The sequence below is a fragment of the Pleurodeles waltl genome, chromosome 3_1 (genome assembly GCF_031143425.1).
Source record: "Pleurodeles waltl isolate 20211129_DDA chromosome 3_1, aPleWal1.hap1.20221129, whole genome shotgun sequence".
NCBI lineage: Eukaryota > Metazoa > Chordata > Amphibia > Caudata > Salamandridae > Pleurodeles > Pleurodeles waltl.
In genome coordinates this window covers 1,010,174,268-1,010,192,150 of record NC_090440.1, presented here as the reverse complement: position 1 = coordinate 1,010,192,150, position 17,883 = coordinate 1,010,174,268, and the positions used below count along the sequence as shown (strand labels likewise).

At 46.4% G+C, this 17,883-nt stretch overlaps 1 protein-coding gene across 11 annotated transcripts in view; it reads left to right on the top strand.

Moving 5' to 3' along the window:
• SLC4A10 (solute carrier family 4 member 10) overlaps window positions 1–17,883 on the top strand; it is a 1,044,586-nt gene that overhangs the window by 978,225 nt on the left and 48,478 nt on the right. For all 11 annotated transcript variants that reach the window (XM_069224249.1, XM_069224250.1, XM_069224244.1 and 8 more), the window contains exon 22: window positions 1,508–1,630. In XM_069224249.1, the coding sequence (XP_069080350.1) occupies window positions 1,508–1,630 (123 nt within the window). The remainder of the gene's footprint in view (window positions 1–1,507; window positions 1,631–17,883) is intronic.

Here is a 17,883-nt window from a genome sequence, read left to right as displayed (position 1 = left end):
AAGACCTCTACTACGTAGGGAAAAATAACACCACAGTATACAGAATTCTTCACTTAGCCATCTCTAACCAAACAAAACTAAAGAGGTTCAACAGATTAAAGGGCTATCTAGTAAATGAAGCCAATATACGACTCAAAACCCTAAAAGGATTACTCAAAGGTGCATTCTAAAATGCTTGTTTGGGTGTGTTAGTTATGCAGGACTCCGTAAAGGATTTCTTTTACTTCACTGGATGGCCCTTTCAAATCTTGGGTATAGGTCTCTGGCACTTCAGTGACCCAGGCACTTGAATTCCCTGAACCCCAACGATCTGTGATTTAGTAAACTTCTGAAAATTAACCAGCGCAAGCTGGCAGTCATCTAAGAGCCAAACCACAGGAAGGAGAGATCAAAATATTCCTGAAAATACATATTTGCTACATACAATTAAACTTTGACCTGTTTCAGCTAATTTGCTTTGATGAGTCCAAAGCTGTTACTTGTAGTGAGAGCACAATGCTTATTCTGCTGCACAAATTTTTTATAAAATATTATAGTAAAATGTTGCCACCGTAATGTGCTCATCACCAAGTGTCTTACTCAGGTACACTTTGTAAAGTGATGGTAACAAACCCTGCTTGCTAAAATAAATGTAGATAATAAACCCCCTCAATTCAGCTAAAATGGTATTTTCAAATTATACATAAGTATAATAATACATGTATGTATTAATCTTCATATGTACTGCATGTGCATGTCACATCTAAATAACTTCAGCATTTAACCGCATTACAATATCTTCAGCACCTACCTGTGTCTCAGGTTTATCTCCTACACTTGCATACAGATGGCAAGATTTACCAGGCCCTAGCGCCTCCTTGCACCACATTAGCATCATTTTTTATGCTAATGTGGCTCAACAAGGCAAAAATCGCCGCGCCATAATTACAAAATGGTGCAATGCATGCATTGTGTCACTTTGGGACCCCTTGCACCACATTATGTCTGCACCAGTCATAATGTATGCAAGGTGGGCATTCTAGTGTTAGGAAGCCCTCAAAAAAGGTGCAATGAAATCCACAAGATTTAATTGTGCTGTTTTGGCATCATTGTTAATGACTGCTCATAGCAGGCGTTCAAAGGACGCACTCATTGAAATCAATGGGCCTCCTCACACTTTGCTGCACAACGTCAACATTTTTTAAACCAGTGCTGCAAAGCACCACAATAGAGTCAAACATTTTGACACAATTGGGCTGACGTACGCCATAGTGCGCCGTATTGTAAATACGGCGCATCCATTTTGTCGTTAGGTGGTGGGGGGGTGGAAGAAATCTGGCAACTCAGCAGTGATGCGCCAGATTCTTGTAAATCTGGGCCAGAGTGTCATTGGATCATGTATAACTGCACTAGAGATATGTATCACTAATGCCGGGTCTGAAAAATCTTCCTTAATCATAACCCTGTATTTTATATTTGACAACCAATTTTAAAACTTACTTTACTGTGTTCTGAATATTTTTCACAGGTTTTAGCATTGGTCTTTGTAAGAAAACTTATGGATTTCTTTTTTACCAAACGGGAACTAAGCTGGTTAGATGATTTGATGCCTGAAAGTAAGAAAAAGAAGTTGGAAGATGCCGAAAAAGAGGTAAGACTCATTATAAGGTTTGAACTTCATAAAATTGAGTGAGGGTGTTTTCATAAATGATAAATGAACTGCTGTGCATAGTATGTCCAAAAGAAAGTACCATAAGAAAAAATGTATCAATACTCACTGAAATCACAAGAAGGGACATGACATTTAGATTAACTAAATGGAGCCTTTTATAATATTTAATTATTTAATCCTTTTAATTTCCCAACCAACATCAGCAAAAAAAAATGTACAAACTTTTGGTTACAACAAGGCTACAGTTTTCATGGATCCATTTGAGGTCATGCAGTTAATAAAAGCATTAATAAAGTGTCTGTTATTGAGACACTCCCCAATTTTTGCTGGTGACACGTATTAACCCCTTAGCTGCTGGGCCTTTTCCCCCCCAGTGCTGAGCCCTTTTTTGGCTATTTGGGGTAGTTCGCGCTTAGGGCTTCATAACTTTTTGTCCACATAAGCTAACCACGCCAAATTTGCGTCCTTTTTTTCCAACATCCTAGGGATTCTAATGGTACCCAGAGTTTGTGGTTTACCCTGGAGGAGACCAAGAAAATAGCCAAAATACAGTGAAAATTTAGTTTTTTCCAAAAAAATTGGAAAAAAGGGCCGCCGAAGAAGGCTTGTGGTTTTTTCCCTGAAAATGCCATCAACAAAGGGTTTCTGGTGCTGAAATCACTATTTCACCTTTCAGGAACGGGCAGACTTGAATCAGAAAACCACATTTTCCAACATAAATTTGGCATTTTACTGGGACATACCCCATTTTTACTATTTTTGGTGCTTTCAACCTCCTTCCAGTTAGTGACAGGAATGGGTGTGAAACCAATGCTGGATCCCGGAAAGCTAAACATTTCTGAAAACTAGACAAAATTCTGAATTCAGCAAGGGGTCATTTGTGTAGATCCTACAAGGTTTTCCTACAGAAAATAACAGCTGAAATAAAAAAATATTGAAATTGAGCTGAAAACAACAGCCATTTTTCTTTATGTTTTACTCTGTAACTTTTTCCTGCGATGTCAGATTTCTGAAAGCAATATACCGTTTTGTCTGCTGGACTCTTCTGGTTGCGGGGATATAAAGGGCTTATAGGTTCATCAAGAACCCTAGGTACCCAGAGCCAATAAATGAGGTGCACCCTGCAGTTGGTTTTCATTCTATACTGGGTATACAGCAATTCATTTGCTGAAATATGAGGAGTGAAAAAGAGGTATCAAGAAAACCTTTGCATTTCCAAAATGGGATCAAGATAAGGTTTTGAGGAGCAGTGGTTATTTGCACATCTTTGAATTCCGAGGTGCCCATACTAGCATGTGAATTGCAGGGCATTTCTCAAATAGACGTCTTTTTTACACACTCTCTTATATTTGGAAGGAAAAAATGTAGAGAAAGATAAGGGGCAATAACACTTGTTTTGCTATTCTATGTTCCCCCAAGTCTCCCGAAAAAAATGATACCTCACTTGTGTGGGTAGGCCTAGCGCCCGCGACAGGAAATGCCCCAAAACACAACGTGGACACATCCCATTTTTTCACAAAATACAGAGCTGTTTTTTTGCAAAGTGCCTACCTGTGGATTATGGCCTCTAGCTCAGCCGGCACATAGGGAAACCTACCAAACCTGTACATTTTTGAAAACTAGAGACCTAGGGGAATCCAAGATGGGGTGACTCGCGGGGCTCTGACCAGGTTCTGTTACCCAGAATCCTTTGCAAACCTCAAAAAGTGGCTAAAAAAACAAGTTTTCCTCACATTTCGGTGACAGAAAGTTCTGGAATCTGAGAGGAGCCTCAAATTTCCTTCCACCCAGCGTCCCCCCAAGTCTCCCGATAAAAATGATACCTCACTGGTGTGGGTAGGCCTAGCGCCCGCGACAGGAAATGCCCCAAAACACAACGTGGACACATCACAGAAAACAGAGCTGTTTTTTGCAAAGTGCCTACCTGTAGATTTTGGCCTCTAGCTCAGCCGGCACCTAGGGAAACCTACCAAACCTGTACATTTTTGAAAACTAGAGACCTAGGGGAATCCAAGATGGGGTGACTCGCGGGGCTCTGACCAGGTTCTGTTACCCAGAATCCTTTGCAAACCTCAAAAAGTGGCTAAAAAAACAAGTTTTCCTCACATTTCGGTGACAGAAAGTTCTGGAATCGGAGAGGAGCCTCAAATTTCCTTCCACCCAGCGTCCCCCCAAGTCTCCCGATAGAAATGATACCTCACTTGTGTGGGTAGGCCTAGCGCCAGCGACAGGAAATGCCCCAAAACACAACGTGGACACATCACAGAAAACAGAGCTGTTTTTTGCAAAGTGCCTACCTGTAGATTTTGGCCTCTAGCTCAGCCGGCACCTAGGGAAACCTACCAAACCTGTACATTTTTGAAAACTAGAGACCTAGGGGAATCCAAAATGGGGTGACTCGCGGGGCTCTGACCAGGTTATGTTACCCAGAATCCTTTGCAAACCTCAAAAAGTGGCTAAAAAAACAAGTTTTCCTCACATTTCGGTGACAGAAAGTTCTGGAATCGGAGAGGAGCCTCAAATTTCCTACCACCCAGCGTCCCCCCACGTCTCCCAATAAAAATGATACCTCACTTGTGTGGGTAGGCCTAGCGCCCGCGACAGGAAATGCCCCAAAACACAAGGTGGACACATCACAGAAAACAGAGCTGTTTTTTGCAAAGTGCCTACCTGTAGATTTTGGCCTCTAGCTCAGCCGGCACCTAGGGAAACCTACCAAACCTGTACATTTTTGAAAACTAGAGACCTAGGGGAATCCAAGATGGGGTGACTCGCGGGGCTCTGACCAGGTTCTGTTACCCAGAATCCTTTGCAAACCTCAAAAAGTGGCTAAAAAAACAAGTTTTCCTCACATTTCGGTGACAGAAAGTTCTGGAATCGGAGAGGAGCCTCAAATTTCCTTCCACCCAGCGTCCCCCCAAGTCTCCCGATAAAAATGATACCTCACTTGTGTGGGTAGGCCTAGCGCCCGCAACAGGAAATGCCCCAAAACACAACGTGGACACATCACAGAAAACAGAGCTGTTTTTTGCAAAGTGCCTACCTGTAGATTTTGGCCTCTAGCTCAGCCGGCACCTAGGGAAACCTACCAAACCTGTACATTTCTGAAAACTAGAGACCTAGGGGAATCCAAGATGGGGTGACTCGCGGGGCTCGGACCAGGTTCTGTTACCCAGAATCCTTTGCAAACCTCAAAAAGTGGCTAAAAAAACAAGTTTTCCTCACATTTCGGTGACAGAAAGTTCTGGAATCTGAGAGGAGCCTCAAATTTCCTTCCACCCAGCGTCCCCCCAAGTCTCCCGATAAAAATGATACCTCACTTGTGTGGGTAGGCCTAGCGCCCGCGACAGGAAATGCCCCAAAACACAAGGTGGACACATCACAGAAAACAGAGCTGTTTTTTGCAAAGTGCCTACCTGTAGATTTTGGCCTCTAGCTCAGCCGGCACCTAGGGAAACCTACCAAACCTGTACATTTCTGAAAACTAGAGACCTAGGGGAATCCAAGATGGGGTGACTCGCGGGGCTCTGACCAGGTTCTGTTACCCAGAATCCTTTGCAAACCTCAAAAAGTGGCTAAAAAAACAAGTTTTCCTCACATTTCGGTGACAGAAAGTTCTGGAATCTGAGAGGAGCCTCAAATTTCCTTCCACCCAGCGTCCCCCCAAGTCTCCCGATAAAAATGATACCTCACTGGTGTGGGTAGGCCTAGCGCCCGCGACAGGAAATGCCCCAAAACACAACGTGGACACATCACAGAAAACAGAGCTGTTTTTTGCAAAGTGCCTACCTGTAGATTTTGGCCTCTAGCTCAGCCGGCACCTAGGGAAACCTACCAAACCTGTACATTTTTGAAAACTAGAGACCTAGGGGAATCCAAGATGGGGTGACTCGCGGGGCTCTGACCAGGTTCTGTTACCCAGAATCCTTTGCAAACCTCAAAAAGTGGCTAAAAAAACAAGTTTTCCTCACATTTCGGTGACAGAAAGTTCTGGAATCGGAGAGGAGCCTCAAATTTCCTTCCACCCAGCGTCCCCCCAAGTCTCCCGATAGAAATGATACCTCACTTGTGTGGGTAGGCCTAGCGCCAGCGACAGGAAATGCCCCAAAACACAACGTGGACACATCACAGAAAACAGAGCTGTTTTTTGCAAAGTGCCTACCTGTAGATTTTGGCCTCTAGCTCAGCCGGCACCTAGGGAAACCTACCAAACCTGTACATTTTTGAAAACTAGAGACCTAGGGGAATCCAAAATGGGGTGACTCGCGGGGCTCTGACCAGGTTATGTTACCCAGAATCCTTTGCAAACCTCAAAAAGTGGCTAAAAAAACAAGTTTTCCTCACATTTCGGTGACAGAAAGTTCTGGAATCGGAGAGGAGCCTCAAATTTCCTACCACCCAGCGTCCCCCCACGTCTCCCAATAAAAATGATACCTCACTTGTGTGGGTAGGCCTAGCGCCCGCGACAGGAAATGCCCCAAAACACAAGGTGGACACATCACAGAAAACAGAGCTGTTTTTTGCAAAGTGCCTACCTGTAGATTTTGGCCTCTAGCTCAGCCGGCACCTAGGGAAACCTACCAAACCTGTACATTTTTGAAAACTAGAGACCTAGGGGAATCCAAGATGGGGTGACTCGCGGGGCTCTGACCAGGTTCTGTTACCCAGAATCCTTTGCAAACCTCAAAAAGTGGCTAAAAAAACAAGTTTTCCTCACATTTCGGTGACAGAAAGTTCTGGAATCGGAGAGGAGCCTCAAATTTCCTTCCACCCAGCGTCCCCCCAAGTCTCCCGATAAAAATGATACCTCACTTGTGTGGGTAGGCCTAGCGCCCGCAACAGGAAATGCCCCAAAACACAACGTGGACACATCACAGAAAACAGAGCTGTTTTTTGCAAAGTGCCTACCTGTAGATTTTGGCCTCTAGCTCAGCCGGCACCTAGGGAAACCTACCAAACCTGTACATTTCTGAAAACTAGAGACCTAGGGGAATCCAAGATGGGGTGACTCGCGGGGCTCGGACCAGGTTCTGTTACCCAGAATCCTTTGCAAACCTCAAAAAGTGGCTAAAAAAACAAGTTTTCCTCACATTTCGGTGACAGAAAGTTCTGGAATCTGAGAGGAGCCTCAAATTTCCTTCCACCCAGCGTCCCCCCAAGTCTCCCGATAAAAATGATACCTCACTTGTGTGGGTAGGCCTAGCGCCCGCGACAGGAAATGCCCCAAAACACAAGGTGGACACATCACAGAAAACAGAGCTGTTTTTTGCAAAGTGCCTACCTGTAGATTTTGGCCTCTAGCTCAGCCGGCACCTAGGGAAACCTACCAAACCTGTGCATTTCTGAAAACTAGAGACCTAGGGGAATCCAAGGAGGGGTGACTTGCGGGGCTCGGACCAGGTTCTGTTACCCAGAATCCTTTGCAAACCTCAAAAAGTGGCTAAAAAAACAAGTTTTCCTCACATTTCGGTGACAGAAAGTTCTGGAATCGGAGAGGAGCCTCAAATTTCCTTCCACCCAGCGTCCCCCCAAGTCTCCCGATAAAAATGATACCTCACTTGTGTGGGTAGGCCTAGCGCCCGCAACAGGAAATGCCCCAAAACACAACGTGGACACATCACAGAAAACAGAGCTGTTTTTTGCAAAGTGCCTACCTGTAGATTTTGGCCTCTAGCTCAGCCGGCACCTAGGGAAACCTACCAAACCTGTACATTTCTGAAAACTAGAGACCTAGGGGAATCCAAGATGGGGTGACTCGCGGGGCTCGGACCAGGTTCTGTTACCCAGAATCCTTTGCAAACCTCAAAAAGTGGCTAAAAAAACAAGTTTTCCTCACATTTCGGTGACAGAAAGTTCTGGAATCTGAGAGGAGCCTCAAATTTCCTTCCACCCAACGTCCCCCCAAGTCTCCCGATAAAAATGATACCTCACTTGTGTGGGTAGGCCTAGCGCCCGCGACAGGAAATGCCCCAAAACACAAGGTGGACACATCACAGAAAACAGAGCTGTTTTTTGCAAAGTGCCTACCTGTAGATTTTGGCCTCTAGCTCAGCCGGCACCTAGGGAAACCTACCAAACCTGTGCATTTCTGAAAACTAGAGACCTAGGGGAATCCAAGGAGGGGTGACTTGCGGGGCTCGGACCAGGTTCTGTTACCCAGAATCCTTTGCAAACCTCAAAAAGTGGCTAAAAAAACAAGTTTTCCTCACATTTCGGTGACAGAAAGTTCTGGAATCTGAGAGGAGCCACAAATTTCCTTCCACCCAGCGTTCCCCCAAGCCTCCCGATAAAAATGATACCTCACTTGTGTGGTTAGGCCTGGTGCCTGCGACAGGAATAGATCACACAATGGTCAATGTTGGTCCTTACGTGAGGCAGCTGTTGACCCTGGGGTGATCCATTCCTGACACAGACACTAGGTGTAGGCACTCAAGTGGGGTAGTGTTTTTATCAGGACAGGTGAGGAGTCACTGGGTGGTAGGAATATTGTGGATCCCAGCATATTCCTGTAGTTTGTGTGACAGAAATGCGAGAAAAATTGAGTTTTTTTTCAACATTTCAGCTTTGCAGGGTATTCTGGGTAAGAAAACTTTGGGGAAGCCACACAAGTCACACCTCTGTGGACTCCCCCGAATGTCTAGTTTCCAGAAATGTTTGGGTTTAGTGTGTTTCTCTATATGGCCGCCGAATCCAGGACCAAAAACACAGGTGCCTGCCTTACAAAACCAGTTTGTTTTGCCATGGATAATTTTGATGTCTCCACAATATGATTTGGGTGGTGGAATTGGGGGCTGAACTAAATTGGGGAGCTCCCAAGAGAGCACTCTCTCTCTGCTTGCCGCCGCATTCACCTGCTCTCTGGGTTGACCTAACCCACTATTACCCAGTTGCACAAACAGCTTGCGAAGGGACAGCAGGACTGTCCTCATCACCTCCCTCATAATGTACTGGAAGAGGAGTTATCGAATGGGACTCCTCTGACTGAAAAATCACTCCCAGAGTCTGCGCCATTGTCCTGTCCCTCAGATGCTGTCTCAGTATCTGATGTCTCAGTCTCTGAACCTATGTCAGAGCGGTCCTCTATAACCCGAGTGTAGGCAGCAGTCATCCATCAAGATGCCATCTCTGCTATTGGCTAAACTGTTGCTCTAAAACACTAGCCTACGTAGACAGTCACAAAATCGATGGTGTGTGAGATACGTGCAACAGTAGAGGCCACCTTACCTGCGCTTCTTCCCTCAATCAGCACGTACTTTCAAGACACTCAAAAAACACCTTGTCACATACCATTCGTCACAGTCTTTAGCACCTCCTGCGCCCAGTCCAACAATCATTATTGGTGCTCCCACTCCCTCCTCCTCGGATTCCCTCATTACCACCCAGCAAAAGTGCCCTTCATCTCTCCATAGACTTTGCTAATGTACTCAGCTATTTACATAAAATACAGATTTGCTCTTTGCAGTAGGCATATAAACCTTCTGCGCTTCTTTATGGCACTAAAACTGCCACTAGACAAGTCGGACCCTTTTCCCCCCAGGGAAACCACACACATATTGACAAAAGTGATATATATATGACAGCCAATCACCTGAAACTCAACTCAAGCAAAACCGAAATAATCCTCTTTGGCCCACACAAAAACACCTGGGACCCCTCATGGTGGCCCACCACGCTAGGCCCTGCACCCACCCCCGCCAACCACGCACGCAACCTCAGCATCATCCTAGACTCCTCCCTCTCGATGACCCAACAAATCAACGCTCTCACCTCCTCATGCTTCAACACACTCCGTATACTGAAAAACATTCAAATGGATCCCCACAGAGACCAGAAAAACTGTCACTCACGCACACATCAGCAGCAGGCTTGATTACGGAAACGCCCTCTACGCCGGCACCACTCTAAAACTCAAGCGCAAACTACACGCATCTAGAACTCAGCAGCACGACTCATCCTCGACCTCCGCCGACACGAACACATCTCTCCACACCTCAAATCCCTCCACTGGCTCCCCATTGACAAAAGGATCACCTTCAAGATCCTCATCCTCGCACACAAATCACTCCACAACACAGGCCCTGCCTACCTCAACGAGAGACACCTTCCACACCCCCACACGAAACGTCCGCTCAGCTGACCTCTATCTCGCCTCTGTCCCCCGCATCAAACACACCACCACCGGGGGCAGATCCTTCTCCTACCTTGCACCCAAAACCTGGAACGCCCTCACAACCCACCTTCGCAAGACCCAAAACCTACTTCTTTTCAGGAAGGGCCTCAAAACCTGGCTTTTCGAACAGTGAACCTCCCAGCCCCTTTCCCTCCCCCCACCCCCCCCAAGCGCCTTGAGACCCTCACAGGTGAGTAGCACACTTTATAAATCTCTTTGGTATATATAGATCTACCTCTATATATATATATATATCTATGTACATAGATATATCTATAGATATATCCATGTACATAGAAATATCTATCTACATAGATATATAAATATAGATCTATATATAGATCTATTTTTTTTAGTTGTTGTATGGTTTCCTTGGGGGCCAAAATGGCCCCCAGGGAAACCCTACAACATCTAAAAAAAAAAATTGCCCCCACAGGGGGTCACCCTGCCCACGGGCGACCCCCTGTCATTTTTTTTTTTTTTTCATTTTTTTTTTTTTTTTTTTAAAACAATCCCCAGGGGGGGGAGGGGCGCAATCGCACCCCCCCCCCCCCCCCAGGGGGCACCTACCTTTTTTTTTTATTAATTATGCCCCCGGGGGGGGCGGCCCGTTTTCCGAGGGGGCCGCCCCCCCAAAGTGAAATCCCTGGCGTCTAGTGGTGTTTCCTGGCCCCCGATCGCAGCTGTGCTGCGATCGGGGGCCAGGAAACACTTTCAGGAAGGCCTCGTAAGAAAGGGGAGACACTCCCCTTTCTTACGAGGCCTTCCCGAACGTGAGAAAGGCCGTTTTCCCCATCAAAGCAGGAAGCGGCCGCAAGGCTGCTTCCTGCTTTGATGGGGAAAACACCTTTGCAACGTCAGCGCGCCGCGAGGCGCGCTGACGTCACAAAGGGGCGGGTGGGGGGGCGGGGGGAGACACGGAAGCTTCCGTGTCTCCCGGGGGGGGTTTAAAAAAAATAATAAATCCTCGGGTGCGACGCACCCGAGGATTTATTGATACCCTTCCTGGTGTCGGCCACTGGTCGTGACCCGCACCAGGGAGGGTGTGTGGGCGTCGGCCAGTGGCCGACGCCCGCACCTAAGCGGTTAAAGTAGTAACCATTTTACGTCTTATTTGAGGAGTTTGTTTTTCAGTTTATTGAGGTTTTTCTCAAGGCTAATATTTGATAGCCTTCATTGTGAGGAGGTTTTCAAACATGGGAACATATTGCCTGGGGTTATTAAGTTGCATTGGTCTGTTTAGTATTGGGAAAGTCTAACAGTTTTCTCTAGGCATAAATGGCATCTTTACACTATAACATACACATTTTACTTTCTTCCTTGAATTTATCGAGTAGATTCCAGATGGGATTCCAACCTATTCCAGCTTTTGTTTTTTCCAGGGTCACTCATTTCTTCATGTCATAGGGTGGAAAGGTTGATGGTTCGTCTGGACTCATGGAATTCACTGCAGGCATTTGGACATGATTTACCTCTCTTCATCAGCCACAACCTTCGTCTTCTATTTTCACCCATGTGGCAGCATACAGAAGTACACAAAAAGACTAGCAATGGCAATACGATTTCAGATGTCATGGTCCACAGCTATAAGCATTTACTCTTAGAATCAGACTAGCTGGTGCTGCCAACTGGAAGCATTCCTCTACCTTACGTGGTCTGGTAGGTCCTGATAACTTAATCCGCTTACTTTACAGACAAGATGGCAGCCCCAATCTGTTTCACTGTGATCTTCCTCAGAGTTCCATTTAGGGGAGGAAGAATGCCTGAATTTATCTCCATTCTATCTTCTCCCAGAGTTCTTCCAATGTTTGTGAAGATGTCAGAAATTACACCAGGAAAGTAAAAACATGGTAACCAACGGTAGCTATTCTGACAATTGCAGTTTAGAAGATAAGAGAAGGAACATAGTAAAAAATAGATGAGTCCTTTTATCACAGTCTCTTGGGCACCCCAGCTGCACACATTGGCAGCAGAAGGATACTTTTCAACTTTCATCTAGACTTTTGAATCTAAAACTAGATGTTTCATGAAGGATGTGATCAGGAATTTGATACATAATGCAAATACCTTTCTTATGGATCTAGACTTGGATCCAAGAAAGGGCTGGGGATTTCTCACCATACTGTTCAGGAGAAAGTGCTTGACTTTCTGACCCCTCCCTATTACCCCATTATTTAAATAGGTGATCTTTAAAATACAGCATTAAGCCCAGTTCCTCTTGAGTCAGAATCAGCACTGTTTAAAAACGTTTTGTCTGGTGAAATGGCAATAGGTGAGTACAATTAACCAACTTGAGGAACCAGGGACAGCATTCAAAATGCCCTTGATAGGCGTGCTCTGTGTTGGAGGCTTGGGTTCATACCACCAGACTACATTGTTAGGACCCACTTCAATGGCCTACAGTTACAGGTGCAGCAGAGCCTCCTGTCAACAGTGTTGTTTCAAGAGAGGCAGAGGCTATTCTTGCAGAATGTTTGGAAGTGGCTTTGCTGCAACCATTTCCTCATCAGATGTCATATATGTAACAGTCACAGTTGAAAGCATATATTGTTTCACTTTTTTCAACCATGTTTTTTCTACTGGATTAAAATGCACCTGATGTTAACTTCTATGAACAAGGCATACTAGGTTTGTGATCCTTAAGTGGGTGTTAGAAATGTGCCTTTGAAGTGGGGGAGACTTCAAAGAGTGGCTTAGAAGTGCCAAGGTCCCCTTTCAGTTCCATCCTATCTTCCAGGGTCCCAGTAGGGGGTTTGGCAGTCCATTGTGTGAGGACAGGCCACTGTCACCATGTTTTAAGGAGAGAGCATATGCACTTTAGCACTGATTAGCAGCGGTAAAGTGAACAGAGTCCTAAAGCCATCAAAAATGAGGTCAGAAAAAGAGAAGGAGGAAGGCAAAAAGTTTGGGGGTCACCCTGCAGAAAGGCCATTTCCAACATATCCCCCTTCCAGCCTGAAGCCAGGATAGGCTAATCAAAGCTCTGATGGACTTCCTTGCTTAAGGCGATAGAACATGGACAATGGCCCACTACTGCAGAGGCACTTGCCAGTTCTGCGCCTCTCCGAACTCCTAACTTTAATTTGTTCACAGATGCATCCCAGTATGCAGACAGTACTACCATGGCCAATAAAGTGGCCCGTTCCACCCCTTGGGCCTGACTTCTGTCCCCAACCCAGGGAAAACTCTGTTCATAAGGACAGTAACCAAAAGAGGCCACTGACAGCTGTCAGTGTCAGGAGCCAGGCCCCAGACCATCCACTGCTAGGTGGAGACCTTGAGTGGGGCCTATGGATGAGCTTTTCCTCCAGCCGGAGGGCTGGCAGGGAGCTCCCAAGGGGCTCCTGAGGCATCTCAGAATGAAGGGCATTAGCCCCAGGGGTCTGGTACCCCTTCTCCATTCTACCTCCCACCAGTTCAGGGGTAGTACCCTGACACTAGTCAATCAGCCCAGGGTCTGTACCCTGAGGCTGAACAGGGGAGTCCTTCCTCACCTTGCCCCTACCTCTTGACTTCCGTGCCCTCCCCTGGGGAGTGGTACTGCTAGACATCTGAACTGTTAGGGTGCCCTTAGGGGTCACCCCTCTCAGCTCTCCTGACGCTGGAGAGCTCCCATCAGAGGACAGTCTCTCTGTGCAGACTAGGTTACCCTGCTTGGGTCCCCTGTGGGAACAGTCTAAGCACTGGGGCTGGAAATAGGGTACCATGGGCCTCTGCCCACCCCACGTCTCCTCCTACCTTTAGAAGAGATATGAGACCCTTTTCCCCCCTTCCCATTATGGGACCTATCTGGGCCACTGTTTACCTTGCCCCCACTCTGAGGGGAACCTAAACCACTCTCTTTAGGATCACTCCCAAATGCATTTTCAGACACTCTGGTACTCACCCAGAGGTCTGCCTCCTTCGCAAGTTCCCTGGGGTCAGAGAACTTACAATAAACTAAGTGTTGGCATAGCCCTGGAAAACAGTGACTAAACATGTGCTCTCTGGCCATCAAATTGTACAGCCCCTCAAAAGTGTTTATCATATTACCCTTCACCCAGCCATCCAGTGCCTTGCACAAGTGTCCCACAAAATCTCCCCATGACTGGTGAGGCAGGTTCCTACTGCCCCTGAATCTCAACCTGCACTCCTCCAGGGTGAAGCCATACTTCTTGACAACGGTCTCCTTCATGGTGACATTGGCATACATCAATCTGTCTCTGCCATCAAGGGCCAGAAGGGCATCCCTCCTGTATCCCGGTACATCTCTTCATAGGACAGCCCCCCAATCCTCCGGGGCTATCCTGTGCGCTACTAGAGTGACCTCATACACCTTAAACCACCTGTCTCTGTCATCCGCCTCACTGAACTCAGGTACTAAATCTCTGGGTGGGTTGGCCTCTTTCGCAGCACTGGACATTGTAGTTTTGCTGCCACCACTGGACACACTTGCTGTGCTTTTAAGTCCAGTTCTTTCAGACTCAGTTCATGAGCCAACAAGAATTTTCTTTCTGCTAAGGCTCTTTCAGACTCAGCTCTTCTCTCCTCTGCAGCCAGTTGAGCTAGCTACAGCCTCAGGTCCCTCTCAGCCTGTCTGTCCCGCAGCTCCTCAGGGGACAGGGCATAGGAGGAGGCACTGCTTCCTGCATATGATCCAGTAATGGGCTCAGTCTCTGGGGGTTCCCTTTTCTCCCCCGGAGACACTGCTAAGTCATTTTTCAACTCCTCCTCATTACCGTTCTCAGGGCCATCACCCCTTTGGTCCTTTGCTGCCCGTTCCTCTTCCCAGCGTGCTTCCTCAAAGGCTACAAAGGCATCCTGAAGTTCCTGCTTAGTGGATCTCTTAGACAGAGCCAGTCCCCTATCTTTGCAAAGCTCCCTCAGCTCAGCCTTGGTGAGGGTTTCAATAGGGACAAGGTCTGACTCGTCGTAGTCTTCTGTGAAACCGGAATTCATTCCCAAGCTGTTCTAAGATATCACAGGCACCAAACAAAGTTCTAAGTTTATGAAGGAGAGGTAGGGTTCAAATTTGAAAAAAAGGACCAAAAGGAGCAGAAGAACCAACTCGTAATGATCTTTAACTGTGGGTAGGTATTGTACACATAGCTATTGTATGTAAATGCACAAATACAAGTCCTATCCTCACCGCTGATCACTAATGTTAGAAATAGTTTTTTTGGTTGGCAGTCAGGTTACCCCCCAGTCCAAGCAAGGACCATCTCTCTAGTCAGGGTAAGTCACACACAATCCAAATTATCCTGTGCCCACCCTCTGGTAGCTTGGCACTGAGCAATCAGGCTTAACTTAGAAGGCAATGTGTAAAGTATTCATGCAATAAATCATTCAATAACACAGTATAACACCACAAAAATACACCACACAGTGTTTAGAAAAATGTATAATATTTATCTGGTTAAATGCAGGTCAAAATGATTAAGATTCAATAGGTACATGCTGGAATATCACTTAAAAATGATATAAAGAGCCTTTAGTTCCTAAAAAGCAACAAATGTCTCTTGCAAGTACAAAGTACCTGGTTTGCATTCAAATTCTCCGCTGGGTACCGCAGAAGAGGAGTTGTGTGGAAAACGGGGAAGTGTGCATGGATTTTTCCTGCACCCACAGACGGTGCTTCGTTTTCACGCAGGGCAGACTTTGCGTCGAATTTCGGTATGTAGACTGGGATCCTCTTTAGGTTACATGGTTTTCGGACGTCCCGGGGACAATGCGTTGAAATCCTGGGCGTGCAGGATAAAGTTACAGAGACTGCGTCAATCCGGTGGGCGATGTGTGGTAATTTCTGCTGCATGGCAGGCACTGAGTTGATTCTTCTCGCAGTAAGTTGGGCTGCGTCGTTCCAGTTCAGCTTTGTGCCAATTTGGTGGGCTGTGTGCATCGAATTTCCGGTCGCAATGCTGGCGCAGCATCGCTCTCCTTGTCGGGAAGTCGGTCTACGTCGATCCGGTTTGGCTGCGGTGATTTTCTCACCGCGATGCAGGCTGTGCATTGTTTCTTGCAGGCTGTGCGTCGATTTTTGCCACACAAGGAGTTGTTTTGCAGAGATGAAGTCTTTTTGGTCCTCAGACTTCAGGGAACAGGAGGCAAGCTCTATTCAGGCCCTTGGAGAGCACTACTCAGCAGAGCCAGAGGACAGCAAGGCAGCAGGGCAACAGCCGGGCAACAGCAGGGCAGCAGAGCAGCAGGGCAGTAGTCTTTTGCAGGAAAGCAGTCAGGTGAGTCCTTTGGGCAGGCAGGTAGTTCCTCTTGGCAGGTTGCAGGTTCTGGTTCAGGGTTTCTTCTCCAGTGGTATCTTCTCCCGAAGTGTCTGACTTCAGAAGTGTCTTGTTAAGTAGAAAGGTCTGAGTTGGTAGGGTCAGAGACCCTGTTTAAATACCCAAATGTGCCTTTGAAGTGGGGGAGACTTCAAAGAGTGGCTTAGAAGTGCACAAAGTCCCATTTCAGTTCCATCCTGTCTGCCAAGGTCCCAGTATGGGGCTTGGCAGCCCATGGTGTGAGGACAGGCCACTATCCTTTCAAATGTAAGTGTCAGGCCCTCCACCCTCCCAGCCCAGGAAGACCCATTCAGTATGCAGATGTGTGCAGGTGTAACTGAGCATCCTGTGTTTGGGGTTGTCTGAGTGAAATGCACAAGGGAGCTGTCAGGTAACCCAGCCAGACGTGGATTGGAGACAGGCTGTAAGGCACAGAAGGATTTGAGTGTATAGAAATGCTCAATTTCTAAACGTAGCATTTCTAGAATAGCAATATTATATCCAACTTCACCAATAAGCAGGATTTTCTATTACCATTCTGGCCATACTAAATATGACCTGGTTACTCCTTTCAGATCAGAACTTACCACTCAAACAGTATATGAGGGTAGCCCTAATGCTATCCTATGAAAGGAGCAGGCCTCACTGCAGTGTAAAATGAATTTAGGAGTTTTACACTACTAGGACATATAGAACACACATGTTCATGTCCCGCCTTTTACCTACATAGCACCCTGTCCTATGGGCTGCCTAGGGCCTACCTTTGAAAAAAGGGAGTTTAAGGCTTGTCAATTACATTTAAATTCCAAGTCAAAGTGGCAGTGAAACTGCACACACAGGCCCTGCAATGGCAGGCCTGAGACATGGTTAGGGGGCTACGTATGTGGGTGGCACAACCAGTGCTGCAGCCCACTAGTAGCAATTAATTTACAGGCCCTGGGCACATGTAGTGCACTTGACTAGGGACTTACAAGTAAATTAAATAAGCCAATTGGGTATGAGCCAATGTCACCATGTTTCAAGGCGAGAGCATATGCACTTTAGCACTGATTAGCAGTGGTAAAGTGTGCAGAGTCCTAAAGCCAGCAAAAATGAGGTCAGAAAAAGGGAAGGAGGAAGGCAAAATGTTTGGGGGTGACCCTGCAGAAAGGCCATTTCCAACAGTGGGCAATCATTACAGAAATTAGTTGTTCTATAGACAGTTTGCTTCTCTGGTTATGGGTCTGCTGAAGTACTGCCCATCATCACTGTTGAACAAGTGTTGCTTAATTTTTTGAGGGTCTGAAGTTTTCAAAATATAAAAAGTTTTAGCTCAATACAGTGTCCTTTTAAGGTTCTTTGTGAAAGAGAGTATTCGATTAGTACAGAAACAATTTAAAGACAAGTTTTTTCATGGTTGTTTTGACAGATAAAATCCCTTTGAACATTCTTCTGCATCTCTCTTGTTTATAAAAGAATGACTTTCGTTCAAGTGCCTCTCAAAAAACCTTTATAATCATGAACTGAACACATACTACATTAAGGCCCATATTTATACTTTTTGACGCAAAACTGTGCTAATGCAGTTTTGCGTCAAACAAATTAGCGCCGGCTAACGCCATTCTGAAGCGCCATGCGGGCGCCGTATTTAATCAATGACGTTAGCCGGCGTTAGCCGCCGGCGCCGTCTGGTGTGCGTTAAAAAAAACGACGTACACCAGGCAGCGCCGGCGTAGGGGAAAATGGAGCTTGTTCGTCAAGAAATGGGGCAAGTCAGGTTGAGGCAATTTTTTCGCCTCAACCCGATTTGCGCCATTTGTTTTCACTCC